General features: G+C 40.2%; 1 protein-coding gene across 1 annotated transcript; it reads right to left on the bottom strand.

The window, feature by feature from the left end:
* Positions 1-495: 495 nt before the first annotated feature.
* HESX1 (HESX homeobox 1) lies at positions 496-1,944 on the bottom strand (the record flags this gene model as incomplete). The annotated part of the gene is made up of 4 exons (XM_080715369.1): positions 496-612; positions 709-810; positions 1,077-1,276; positions 1,788-1,944. The coding sequence occupies 4 exons, from the start codon at positions 1,942-1,944 to the stop codon at positions 496-498; spliced, it is 576 nt and encodes a 191-aa protein (XP_080571495.1).
* Positions 1,945-14,383: the final 12,439 nt, after the last annotated feature.

The following is a 14,383-nucleotide window of genomic DNA, read 5'->3' as shown; positions in this document are numbered from 1 at the left end:
GTAAGCATAAGTCACAGTCCACTACTGTGTATACTTAAAATACACCAATTTAAAAGAAGACACACCAAGATGGATGAACAATCAGATTTTATAATATAGTTAAGCAGGATCCCGGTTCAAAATGTGCTTGAAGGAAACTAATTGAAACACATTACACTCTTTTTTGTTCTGGATTATTTTACTTGCAATACTTTGTAAATGGAATCCAGCATGTAGAATTATATAGTCACAAGTTTACTAATTTTAGCATGCTAATTTATTAGATTAACCTTGCTCACTTAAAAAATAGCTGACTTTTCTGAAAATTTTATTGAAATATATAGGAAAGGTCTTTATTGTAACCAAGAGTGTTCATATATAATATGCACCATGCTATTATCATAACTATTTACAATATATTTTCAGAAAAATCACAATACTAAGATTAAATGCAGGAAAGAAAATATCACTTGGTATTTCCACTGAGTTTTCATATTCTATAACTGGAGGATAATTTCACATGTTTAACTTTCTATCTATTCCAGATTTGTGTTGGAATGATTTTTTCACCACTAGAAACTGTGATTCTCTATGGGACCTCTTCAGTTTTGCACGTCGATTTTGGAACCAAATCTAAAATTAAGGAAAAATAAAACAGGTCTCAGAAACATTACTTTAATATTCTTAACATTTCAACCATCATGAGGAACAACTAAATTTGAAAACTACCTGGATTCTGTCTTCTTCTAGATTCAGTTTTTGAGCTAAGTCTTCTCTAATATCAATGCCAGGATAGCAATTTACTCTAAAGACGTTTTCCAGTACTTCAATCTAGAATAAGAAAATAGTTCTTTAAAATGTTAATATTCCATTCTGGTGACATAATTTGTATAGCAAAATAATTGCACTCAAACCTTGGGCGACTAATTTAAATTCCTTTGTTAAAGCGATTATCCAGAAACTGTTAATATATGATCGTCTATTGTTTCATTAATAAGGCTTCTAACCTGAAATTCCCAGAGTGAATTGGCTTTTTCTCAACAGGGCATCAGTTGAAGCCTTTGTGTTACCATAACTGTATGAAAAAAACTTCCCACCTGGTTTTGAGTAAAAGCAGTTCTTGGTCTTCGGCTTCTATACCAACTCATCTCCATTTTCAAAGAGAGTCTTTCTGAGGCTGAAAAGTAATTTTCATATTTCAAAGCTCTCTCTTCTTGAACTGGGTGATCCATCGTACAAGGAAACGAGATCCCATTGGGAAGGCTTGGGATGTGTCCACATAGATTACCACCTTTCTCTAAAATCAGAAAAATAAGCCGCATCTTAGATGGGCATTCCTAAGTTTTGCAAAGTTTTTAGAAGAAGTAATTCCAGTAACTTGTCTTTAATTTTTCTAGTGGAATTCTTGGTTTCACAAAAGAACTGCCCATCATCGACCCCAAACCCAAAAGCCAAACAAAAATGAATATTCTGCTTTGGTGACAAAGAACATTTTGGAGCCTGTAATTTTTTTTTTTTTTGTGAAAATAGAATATGTGATGTGTCAAATAAACAAATAAACCTTCTGAAGTAAATGCAGATGCTTGGCATTTCCTGTGAAGAAACTTATGCCCACTCAGCTCTAAGGCTGATAGATAATCTTTTTATTTCCCTATAGGACTCCGTAGGAGGCATTACAAATCCTAGATGCTTTAGTCAGGTAACTGAAGTCACAGTTTCTCTCTACCTCTATGTGGTATAAAGTTAAAAATTAACTAAAAACTCAAATGAAATTAAAAAAAAACTTTAAGGATTAAGCAGTGGCATACCTGAGGAGCCACAGGTGTCTGTCCAGGGCCTGTGGGGTTTCGTTGATGGAACACAGTCTTTCTTCTGGTCCAGTCCTAAGATGCTCTCAATTGAAAAGGAGCAGGGTGAGGGTTTGCTTTCCCTAAGCTGAGCAGCTTCCTGAAGGCTGGGAGACATCCTCTCATGGGCGAGCTCGGGCCCTTTTGCTGGCTCTGCCCCACATACACAGGGCTGGGATCTTGCTGCAGTTCACCTTATAGCTCTGCTGACAAGGGGGCTGGATTTAGAACGTCACTAATTAAAATCCTGTTTTAGAAAGTTTTAGCATGTCAATGAACTCTTGCCCAGCTAGCAGCTTAAGGAGTTAATTGTTTATTTGTTTGCAAGTAATTAGCAACTAATGGCTACACCAGGGGGGGCACCTACTGGGACAAAAAGTGTTATCTCTCCTAAGCAGAAAACAGATTTAACTTTCTTGAAAGAAGTGATGCACACCCTGAGCACTCCTCTTTTATTTGAAATCATTAATGTATAAAATCATGCTTTATATTCTGAAGTTCATACTTTCATAGACTCCAGTTACACATGCAGGCAAGCTAGGAAGCAGTCAAGTAATAAATAACCTAATTTAAGTGAATTTTCTTCCTATGAAATTGGAAAAAATAATAATCTCTTAATGCTATTACGGTAATGCTGATGAAAATGCCTGGTGTTCATATGCATATGTAATAGTGAATGTTGTCAATGGAAACACAATTGCATTTGGAGTGCAGCATACTGGAAAAGCTTGGCAATGTCATTAACACTGCGTGTAATTGTCTTCCAAGTGCCTGGATTAATTCATAGAAACAGTTGCACCGAGTATTTTAAATAATTAATGGACTAATTCCTTTCCTTCATCTCTACTTTTTAAACGAGGGATACAAGTTTATAAGAAGATTCCGATGTAACTACCTCCAAGCAATTTAAAAGCATGATTGTTCAAAGTAAAGAGAATAATTTCACTTCCTAACACAGTTGTTCCAAAGAAAAGAACATAGTTAAGCACACACACACTCACACTGGTATTAAACCCAGGCCGGTACCTCATGCATGCTAGGCAAGTGCTCTACTGCTGAGTTCTGAGTTTGTGCTACTGGGAAGTGAACCCAGAGGCATTCTATCTCAGAGCTACACCTCCAGCCTTTTTATTTTTAAAAACAGGGTCTTGCTAAATTACTGCATGCTGGCCTCAAATCTAGAATATTCCTGATTGTGCCTCCCAACTATGGGGATTACAGGAGTGCAACACTGTGGGCTTCTGTTTAACTACTTACTCTCCTCCTCCTCCTCCTCCTCCTCCTCCTCCTCCTCCTCCTCCTCCTCCTCCTCCTCCTCCTCCTCCCCCTCCTCCTCCTCCTCTTTTTTCTCTTCTTCTTCTCCTCCTTCTCCTCCTCCTCCTCCTCCTCCTCCTCCTCCTCCTCCTCCTCCTCCTCCTCCTCCTCCTTCTTCTTCTTCTTCTTCTTCTTCTTCTTCTTCTTCTTCTTCTTCTTCTTCTTCTTTCCAGTTCTGGGGATGGAACTCAGGGGCATTCTACCTCTGAGCTACACACCCAGCCCTATTTTTTTATTCTTTATTTTGAAACAGGATCTCGCTAAACTGCGAAGGGCCTAAGTAGCTGAGGCTGGCCAAGAATCTGCAGCCTCCCAAATGCTGGGATTACAAGTGTGTGCTACCACCCCCAGCTCTGTTTAACTACTTTCTAAGGAAAATTTTACCTTATTGATCTCCCCCCACACTCACCACACTTTTTCTTTTGGTGCTGGGAATCAAACCCAGGTTCTACCTCTGAGCTATATCCCTAGCCTTTTTTTAAATTTTGAAACAGAGTCTTACTAAATTGTCGAGGGTCTTGCTAAATTGCTGAGGCTGGCAGTAAACTTGAGATCCTCCTGTCTCAGCCCTCCAAGTACTGGGATTATAGGTGTGTGCCACCGCTCTGGGCCAACAGTTGGAATATGTGAAGAAGAAAAAGGACATAGTTGGAATGGAGTTAGCAGCACCAGAAGAATTTGGAGATCCAGGCTATGCTGGATAATGAATGAGTTTTATAAAGGCCAGGGTAAGGAGTTCCAGTGCAAAGGGAAGCCAGGGTAGGGCTTAAACTGGGGCAGATATGAAAGGATCTGTTTTAAAGCTCACTTTGGGACTGGGAGTGTATGAGCTCAGTGGTAGAGCACTAGTCTAGCATGCATAACACCTGGGTTTGGTCCTCAGCACTGCAATCCCTCACCTCACTCTGGATGCCATAAGGAAAGGCATTAGAGGGAATGAGTGTAACCAGGGAAGTCAGCTGGCAATTACTTATTCATGCAAATTTATTGCATATACACCGTGTGCTAGACACGGTTAAGGGATATACTGGTGAAAACAGCTATTTAGGGGCCAGAGATGCTATGATGGTCCTTGGATGAAAGGGTTAACAGTGAGTTTGGAGAGAGGTACAAGTCCTTAGGAGACTGCCAGACTGATTAACTGAAAAACTGGTTCCGATTCTTCAATCCTATATTTCTATTCTTCTCTATATTATATACTTCTCTATATTATATTCTTCTCTATATTATATACCCATCCCCCTGCTATGGCTTCATGGTAGACACTGCACTTCTTACCTCGTCTTAGGACTTGTCTGAATGACTTGCTTCAGCCAATAGAAAGAGATATGAGCAGAAGCTCAAATGTGCCGGAATGACTGGTGGACTCTCTTGGGCTTCTGATATCACCATGGAATCATCCCTGGGGTAGCTATTGCACTTCTGCCTGAACCCCAGAAGGGACACACTGGATCAGACCCCAGCCCATTCTGCAACCAGCAGCTAACTCACTTAAACACAGCCAAGCCGCCGGGCGTGGTGGCGCACGCTTGTAATCCCTGCGCTTGAGAGGCAGAGAGAGGAGGATCGCGCAGGTTCGAAGCCAGCCGCCCTGGCTTAAGAGACCCTGTTTCCAAAAAAAAAAAAAAAAAAAAAAAAAATAGGTCTGGGAGTGTAGCCCAGATATAGAAGGGCTTCCAGGAACCCTAGTACCACCAAAACCAAAACAAAACAAAACAACAAAAAAACAGCCAAGCCCAGGCAAACACCCAATGACCTACAATTTTGTGAGAAAAATACTCATTGTTCAAACCACTGAGATTTTTTGCACATAGGGAATCCCCCCCCCCCTCATGTATTATGTGTGTGTGGTACTAGGGATTGAACTCAGGGGCAGTCTACCTCTGAGCGCTGCCCCTAGCCTGATTTTTTATTCTTTATTTTGAAATAGGGTCTTACTAAGTTGCAGAGAGCCTCACAAGTTACAGAGGTTAGTTGTGAACCTCTGACTCTCCCGTCTCAGCCTCCCAAGGACTGGATTACAACTGTGTATCACCATGCCAGGCTTACACATAGCATTTTGGAACAAATAGCTCATTGATTCAGGGGTAAAATGAATTATTTTGGATTGGATATGGTGGTGAGGGAAAAGGAGGAATTAAGAGTGACTATGCTTTTTTTATTTTTCTCTTTTGCTTGAACAAAGTGCCAATTTTTGGAGAGTGGCATCCTGGACTGGGGAGAAAAAGTTTGGGATAAAATTACGAGCTCTGGTTTGGATATGAGTGTAAACTCAGGAATGGAGATCTAAAGGATGGTCTTAAAAGTCACAGATTTTCATGAGACCACCCAGAGATTAGAACAGTGTTCTCCAGTATGTGGAGGTCCGTGGGAAAGAAGTGATGCTGGAGAAGGAGCAGCTGGAGAAAACTGTGGAGCCAGGGAAATAGAGTCAAGAGAGCAAAAAGGTCAAGGGAAAGGATGGAGACAATAGCATCCCTAGTGGTCCCCGCTGCCACCCTTGGTGCCCTATGGCTTTCTGGCATGAGTAGCCAGAGGGGCCATTTCAAAACATCAGTCAGTCCATGTTGCAACTCTACTCAAAAATTAGCTCTCCATCTCAGTAACAGTGGCTTGCAGGACCCGACATGACCTGTCAGCTGTCTCACCTCGCTGATCTCTCCTGCTACTCTCTCCCCTGCTCCCTCCGTTCTAACCACATAGTCCTCCTCCTCCTCTTCATGAAAACACCAGGCACAGCCCTGCCTCTAGGCTTGCACTGGCTTTTGTCACTCCCTGGAATGTCTGTCTCCCATGTATCCTCCTTCACCTCCTCCAAGTCGTTGCCCCAATAGCGCCTTGTCAATGAGGCCTTCGTTTCCTATGCCTTTAAAAATTGCTACCTATTTCCCAGCACTTCTGATGTGCCTCGCCCTGCTCTCATTTTTGTATCCTACCAATTGTCACCTTTGGCCATATTACATATCTGTTTATATGTATTGTTTGTTGTCTGTTTCCTCCCTTTAGGATTTTTATCTATTCTCTTCACTCTCTAGTATTCAAAATAGTGTTTGGCTCATATTAGGGAAAAGAATAAATGAATGCTCACCTGTGTCAGTGCTGCTGAGAGGTTAATCTGAACACAGGGACAGAGCCACGAGGTCTGTTAACAAGGAGGTTACTGGCGACTGTGGCAAACTTGAGAGACACAGACTTGAAGTAAATTGAAGAGTGAATGGGGCATTTCTAGTCTGGCAATATGTTGTCTCATACTCCTTGAAACACCTTTCTACTATAAAACAACCAGATTGTAGACCTTAACATACCTTAAGTGTATTTTTGAGATCTCAACAGATGAGGAAAATTTTGTTTATCAACTAAAACCAAAACCAAAATAAGCAGCTAAGAAGTGAAATCAGAACTATAAGCAGTGAAGACTAACCATATGGTAAACATGGTATTGCTGCCAAGAACAAATATCTTAGCATCATTGAGACCAGGAGAGTAACCCTTGGACTAGCAGCAGGTGAGAAAGCTGGATTGAACACCAAGTTCAGGACAGACACATCAACCTCTTTGTCTTGGGCAAAGCAGACCAACCCCTTTCTGGAGGAAATTATCTCTAATTTAGGTTCACAAGATTCTAATAAATTAAGAGCAAACAAATATAAGCTTATAATCAAAGATCATCAAACTCATGAGGAAAGTCATCACAAGGGAAGGAATAACATCAGAATCAAGATTTGAATGGAGCACAACTGTAATCCTGGTACCTGGGACGCTGAGATTGTAGAATCAAGGGTTCAAGGCCAGCCTCAGCAACTTGGTGAGACTCCATTTCAAAACAAAAATAAAGTAGGGCTGGGGGTGTAGCTTAGAGGTTCAATCCTCAGTACCAACAACAACAAAAAAAACCAACCTGAGATTTTTTTTTTTTTTTTTTTTTTCAGATAGAACCCAAGGGGCATTCGACCTCTGAGCTATACCCCTGCCCTATTTTTTATTCTTTATTTTGAAACAGGGTCTCACTAATTTGCGGAGGGCCTCCCTAAGTAGCTGAGGCTGGCCACAAACCGCGATCCAACTGTCTCAGCCTCCTGAGTGCTGGGATTAACAAGTGTGCGCCACTACACCCGGCTCCAACCCAAGATTTCAACCATGTGGCAGAGACTGCTAGTTACCTCCCAATATCCATTTCATACTCACTAAGTAGCAATATAATTTTTAGGTAAAAGTTAATAACTACATTTACCAGGCTGCCCTGTGTTTTGGCGTGGTCATGTGACTCCATGTGTGGGGTGATATGTGCATGAGCTTAAGCACAGCTATCTGAAGTTATCTGAATAAAGGTAGGGCTTTGTTTTTCCTCTTGCCACCTATCTCTCTCTCTCTCTCTCTCTCTCTCTCTCTCTCTCTCTCTCTCTCTCTCTCTCGTGGCACTGGGGATGGAACCCAGGGTGCACTGTACTTACAAGCTACACCCCCAGCCCTATTTTTTAGTCTTTTTATTTTTTGAAACAGGGTCTCACGGAGTTGCGAAGGGCCTCGCTAAGTAGCTGAGGCTATCTGCGAACTGTGATCCTCCTGTCTCAGCCTCCCAAATGCTGGGATTACAAAGCCTTTGCCACCATGCCCAGCCCCATCTCTTTTTTTGTTGTCTGAACTTGGATGAGATGGTGAAATGTTGAGGGTAGCAGTATAGTAAGAGAGAAGGTAGCCTGGAACCCTGTTGGTTGTGGGTTGGACGTTCCATACCAGTACTGGACTACTTGAACAGAGCATAAATGTCTCTCTTGTGATTTGGGGTCTCTGCATTATAGCAGTCAAGTGTACATTCTTACTAATAACAGATTCAGGAGAAATTCAGCTGTGGCTGGAATTATCAGGTATAAGATACAGAGTAGCTATAAATAAAAAAATTAAGAAACTAAAGGTTAGAATCATGCATAGAGACAAGCAAAATAAAGCTATCAGGAACAACCAAGAATATTTTAAAAAGAGCCAAATGGAACTTATAAAATGAAAAATATATATGATTATTGAAATGTACTCAGCAGTAAAGTCAAACGGCATGTTGGACAGTCATATAAGCGCCCTTACCCACACCTAACACTCTATTTATTATAAACACTTAAAATTATTGCCCACCTGGAAGACATTTTTATATTCCTTAAGTAATATTAGACATTTGTTTCCTTATATGCTTATTTTTCAATATATATTTCTTCTTTTGTGAAATGATGAGCTATGTCCTTAGCCCCTCCTTTTTTGTGTTAGGGTGAATTTGTTCCTTTTTTTTTCTTCTATCCTTTCTTTAGAAAGTGAGGGTGACAGTAAGCATTGAATGGAAAGAAAAATTATAGAACTTTTAATTTAATTTTTTTTGTGGTATTGGGGATGGAACCCAGGGGCATTCTATTCCCGAGCTATACCCCCAGTCCTACTTTTTAGTCTTTTTTTTTTTTTTTTTTTTGAAACAGGGATCTGCGATCCTCCAGTCTCAGCCTCCCGAATGCTGGGATTATAAGCACGCACCACCATGCCCGGCTTAATTTTATGTATTTTTATGTTCCATATTTTGCTGGAATTTGACATGCACAGATGTATGTATTTGCCAATAACCACTGAAAATACTCTAAACATTTTTCATTTCTTTGAACCTAACATTTTATCTATGAAGAGTTTAGAGTGGAAACGTATTGATGTTTATTCATTCTCATTCTCTCTCTCTCTCTCTCTCTCTCTCTCTCTCTCTCTGTACTGGGGATGAAACCCAGGGGCATTCTACCTCCGAGTTACACCCCCAGCCCTATTTTTTATTCTTTATTTTAAAACAGGGTCTCACTGAGTTGCAAAGGGCCTCACTAAGTAGCTGAGGCTGGCTGTGAACCGCGGTCCTCCTGTCTCAGCCTCCCAAATGCTGGGATTACAAGCGTGCGCCACCACACCCGGCTTGTGACTAAAATTTAATAAAATGTGAAAACAGGGTATTACTCTAAAAACTGAGATAAAAATCTAAAAATCTTTTTTTTTTTTTTTGGTACTGGGGGTGGAACCCAGAGGCTTTCTACCTCCAGGCTATACTCCCAAACCTTTTTTAAAAAATATTTTATTTGGAAACAGGGTCTCACTAAGTTGCTAAGAGCCTCACTAAGTAGCTGAGGCTGGCTTCGAACCTGTGCGATCTTCCTGTCTCAGCCTCCCAAGCGTGGGGATTACAAGCGTGCACTACCATGCCTGGCAAAATCTAAAAATCTTGATTCATGTTGGACATTTCACATCTGCAGCACTCTATGTCCCCAGGGCTCTGGCTGCCAATGCTGGTACTAGAGTCTCGTGGTTCCCAGTTATTATAAGGTTGAGGAGAGTAGGGTTGTTTCATACATGAGTCTATTTCTCCTTAGACCCAGCATGCTGCCAATCATACAGGAGATAATAAATAAAGGTTGCTTGAATAAGTTCATTTACTTTATAACATGTACAAAATATTTTAGGCTTTGTTCTTCTTGAATCTCAAAAGAATAAAGTTTCATATTTTTCATTTTCAAATCAGTTAAAGGGACTGGGCGTGGTGGTGCATGCTTGTAATCCCAGCAGCATTTCATGGTTCGCAGACAGCCTCAGCTACTTCGTGAGGCCCTCTGCAACTCAGTGAAACCCTGTTTCAAAATAAAAGAATAAAAAATAGGACTGGAAGTGTAGCTTGGAGGTAGAATGCCCCTGGGTTCCATCCCTAGTACTACAAAAAAAAAAAATCAATTAAAATTATTTATGGTATAGTGTCTTGTATATATCTGATTTTCTTTTTTTTTTTTTTTGAGCTACTGGGGATGGAACTCAGGGACATTCTACCTCTGACCTACACCCCCAGCCTATTTTTTATTCTTTATTTTGAAACAGGGTCTCAGTGAGTTGCGGAGAGCCCCACTAAGTAGCTGAGGCTGGCCACGAACCACAATCCTCCTGTCTCAGCCTCCCGAATGCTGAGATTACAAGTGTGTGCCACCATGCCCAGCTTATCTGGTTCTCATTTAACAAATTTGATATAAAATCATTCAAACTACAAATGTATTTATTTATTTATTTATTTACTTATTTACTTATTTTGCAGTTCTGGGGATTGAAACCTCGTCCAGGAGCCTTCTACCTCTGAGCTACACCCCAGCCCTATTTTTATTCTTTATTTTGAAACAGGGTTTCTCTAAGTTGCAGAGGGCCTAAGTAGCTGAGGATGGCTATGAACCTGCGATCCTCTTGTCTCAGCCTCACAAGTGCTGGGATTACAAGCGTGCGCCACCACGCCCGGCTGCCATCCCATTCCTTGATATCTTTTCAAAGACACTGAAGTTAGAAACTAGAATGCTACATGCATACCCATGTTTATAGCGGCACTATTCACGATGGCCAAATTATGGAATCAACCTAGAGGTCTGTCAACGGATGGATAACAAAAATGTGGTATATATACGTAATGTAATTCTACTCAGTCATAAAGAAGAACATAACTATGTCATTTGCAGGAAAGTGGATGACACTAGAGAATACTGTGCTAAGTGGTGTCAGTCAGTCTCAGAGAGTCGAGTGTCATGTTTTACTGTGTGTGGAATCGAGAGCAAGAAAATGAAGCAAAAGTGATTTCAGTCAAATGATGAAGAGAAAATAGAAAAATAGTGAAAGGGCACTGGGGACGAGGTGAGGAGGGTAAGCAAGGTCTGAGGAAGGGAGCAGTTCAAATAAGGCTATGTCTCAATAAATTATGTTTCAATAAATTATGAAATAAGGTTCACTATCAATTTCTTTTTTTTTTTTTTGGTGGTACTGGGGGTGGAACCCAGAAGCTTTCTACCTCCGGGCTATACTCCCAGACCTATTTTATATTTTATTTGGAAACAGGGTCTCACTAAGTTGCTTAGAGCCTCACTAAGTAGCTGAGGCTGGCTTTGAACCTGTGCGATCCTCCTGTCTCAGCCTCCCAAGCGCGGGGATTACAAGTGTGCGCCACCACGCCCGGCTTCACTATCAATTTCAATAACAGGTATGGGGAGAGAGGGAGGAGGGGGAGAAGGAGGTGGGTATGCAAAGGGAAATAAACCAAGTGATGTGTGCATACATACTTGTATCACTTTGAATATCATTATGATATATAATTACATTGCACCAATGAACGTATAAAAACTAAAAAAATAAATAGGAGGATGCACGCACAGAATATTCATCTACACAAAGCCACGTGTGTTAGTCCGTAACTTTTGCTTTGTACTCCTCCAACTCTGTCAGCATGTACAGCTCTGCCTCCTTCTTCAGCTGCTGCTTGACAGTACATTGGATTGAGGAACCATAATTTATTGACATATACCCCTAAAAATGGGCACGTAGGTTGTTTCCGCTTTATTTTTTAGTATCACAAACATTACGGCAACAAATACTACATGTTCGCACACATGTAGGAGCATTTCCATAGAAAGTGTCTTTGAAGAAGAAATTGTTATATGATGGATACTGTCATGTATCCTTCTAAGAAAACTTTACCAATGAACACTTCCACCCAGCATAGCCCTTGTCCTCGTGTCCTTCCCAAATTAACACTGGGGACAAGAACACTTAGAACTGAACTAAACTAGATTTAGGTTTTCTAGAGACTTAATATCCAAAAGATAAAGCAGTTTAGGATTTAGGGCTCCAAGGGGCTCAGCCCTAAACTTTGGTGCCATTTAATCTAATCACTGTAGATTAAGTGGGAGTTGTCAGTTAATCCAAAAACCTGATAGCTATTTAAGACATTGTTTCTGGGGGATAAATGTTATAGGTCTAAACAATTTAAAAACAAACCTTTGGATCAGAACATACATCTAATAATTCTTAAACTGTAGCATTTATTGGGGGTGTGGCTAGATACTCGGAGTATAGAGACAAAATCATTTCTGTCTTCAAGATATTAATAACCAAGAAGATAGTAATTCTTGTTAATTTTGTTACATATGACAATGCAATTACAGTTATATAAAAATGCCCTTTTAAAGAAAGTCTACTTAAGTTTTTACAGGTGAAAGTTCATGATGTCTGGGTTTTGCTCTAAAATATTTCAGAAAAAAAATAATTGAAGTAAGTGTTGGAAAACGATGCGTTTAGAGTGCTGGGTAAATGTGAATTCGTTATCGCTAATGAGTACAAGTGCATTGCTGTGGATTCATCATTCTCTCTGCTTTTATAAACACAGAAACACCAGTAAGTACACACACAATTACGATATAAGAAAATAAAGATGCAGACGCAGAGGCTATAGGCACAATAAAGGGTCCAAATCTGCTTGTGCAGGGTTAAGCAGGATTAAGGAATGGTTAAAAGCCCCTCTGATGCCACCGCACCTGGGTCCACATTCCAGCTCCACTTTTTAGTTATGTGATATTGGGCATGTAACTTAGCCTCTCCTAACCTCGGTTTCCTCTTCAATAAAAAGACGATTATGGTACTGCAGGAGAATCAAATGGAAAAATTGTTGTAAAGCCCTTGGAATAGTACCTGACATATGGAAGGCATTATACAAACTTATTATTTGTTACTGTCATTGATGATATTACAAAGATTTTTCAGATCTCTCCTCCTCCTCCTCCTCCTCCTCCTCCTCCTCCTCCTCCTCCTCCTCCTCCTCCTTCTTCTTCTTCTTCTATCCACCCCCCACCCCTCTCTCGTGCTGGGGATTAAACCCAGGGGCATTCTACCTCTGAGCTACACCCCCGGTACTATTTTATTTTTTATTTGGAAACAGGATCTCCCTAACTTTCTGAGGACTTTGCTAAATTGCTGAGGCTGGTTACAAACCTGTGATTCTCCTGTCTCAGCCTCCCAAGTCCTGAGATTACAGGCATGCACCACCATGCCCAGGTCCCAGAGATATCTTGAGGCAGATACATGATTTAACGCCAATCAGATGTAGGTGTGTGTATGTGTGTGTGTGCATGCGTACACTTGGGTATGTATGTGTTGAAGGACAGGAAAGGGAGGAAGTTAACATGATTCCCCTATTCCTAGCTCAGGAAACCAGGTAGATAGATGATGGCATCACTATAGACCAGTAAGGGAATTATAGACAAAAGAACGTTTCTCTCTTTTATTCCTTCCTTCTTTCCCTTCCTCCCTTCCTTCCTTTCATGGAGATAAATGTCATCCAGCTGGTCTCAAACTTATGAATTCATGTGATTTTTCTCATCTTAGCTTCCTGACAGGCAAGCACTACTATGCCTAGCTTACAAGTTGTACCAACAAATGAGCAAGTATTTAGCAAACTAAATTGTTCTCTAATTAAAGTTCCCAGAATGAGACACAGTAAAAATTGGCAAAATGCAATGAATAATAAATGTTCTAAAATACTTCAGGAGACAACACTATCTAGAATAGTAAACATTATTGCCCTATACCTCACAAATATAACCTAAATAAACGAATTTATTTTATTATTAGAAGACACTGTAAAAACATTATTTTAGCTGGATATGGTGCTACACACCTGTGATCCTTTAGAGCAGTAGAACCCAGTCTGTAATGACACATTGCCTTTGTGTCTTTCTAGTTTCATTTAATCAGCAATAGATCCTCCGTAGTTCCTTAATAATAATAGATTATTAAGTTAATAATAATAGATTCCTCAGGAGTTCCTTAACTCTGACCTCAATAGAGATTACAGTCGCTTGTAGAATGCTCATTTATGGTTGACTGATTTTTCCTCCCAATGAGGCTTAGTTGGGCATCTTTGGTAGAAATATCACAGGAGTGATGGTGCATTCATTTCATTATTTCTTATCAAGCAGCTCATTATTTTGATAATTGGGAATGTTTAACTTCGAGCGTTTGATTAAGATGGTATGCTAGTTTTCTCCATTGTGAAGTTACTCTTTTAGTCTTTATAATAGAGTATTTTGTACAGGAGATACTTTAATCCAATTGTAAATATTTTCCCACCAAACTTTCTATTTATTCATTTATTTATATCAGCATGCCCTCACATTTTCCTACTTTACTTAATGAGTTATAATGTCTTTACTTATTGTGATGTTAAAGTTTCCCCTATGGACAATGAGGGGACCTCCTTCATGCTGACTTTTACATCCTTTGCCACATCAGCACTTTCTACTTTCTGGAATACCAAGACATCCTAGACACATCTTGTTCTGTACTTGCTTCAAGTTCTAGAATCAGCCATTTCTCCAAGGACTCCTGGTTCTTTATAATGAAGGACGGTGTTTGGAAGTCAAGATTGGGCTGTATAG

This window comes from Muscardinus avellanarius (genome assembly GCF_963383645.1).
Source record: "Muscardinus avellanarius genome assembly, chromosome: 18".
In the NCBI taxonomy this organism is placed as follows: domain Eukaryota; kingdom Metazoa; phylum Chordata; class Mammalia; order Rodentia; family Gliridae; genus Muscardinus; species Muscardinus avellanarius.
This window is presented reverse-complemented; position numbering and strand designations above follow the sequence as displayed.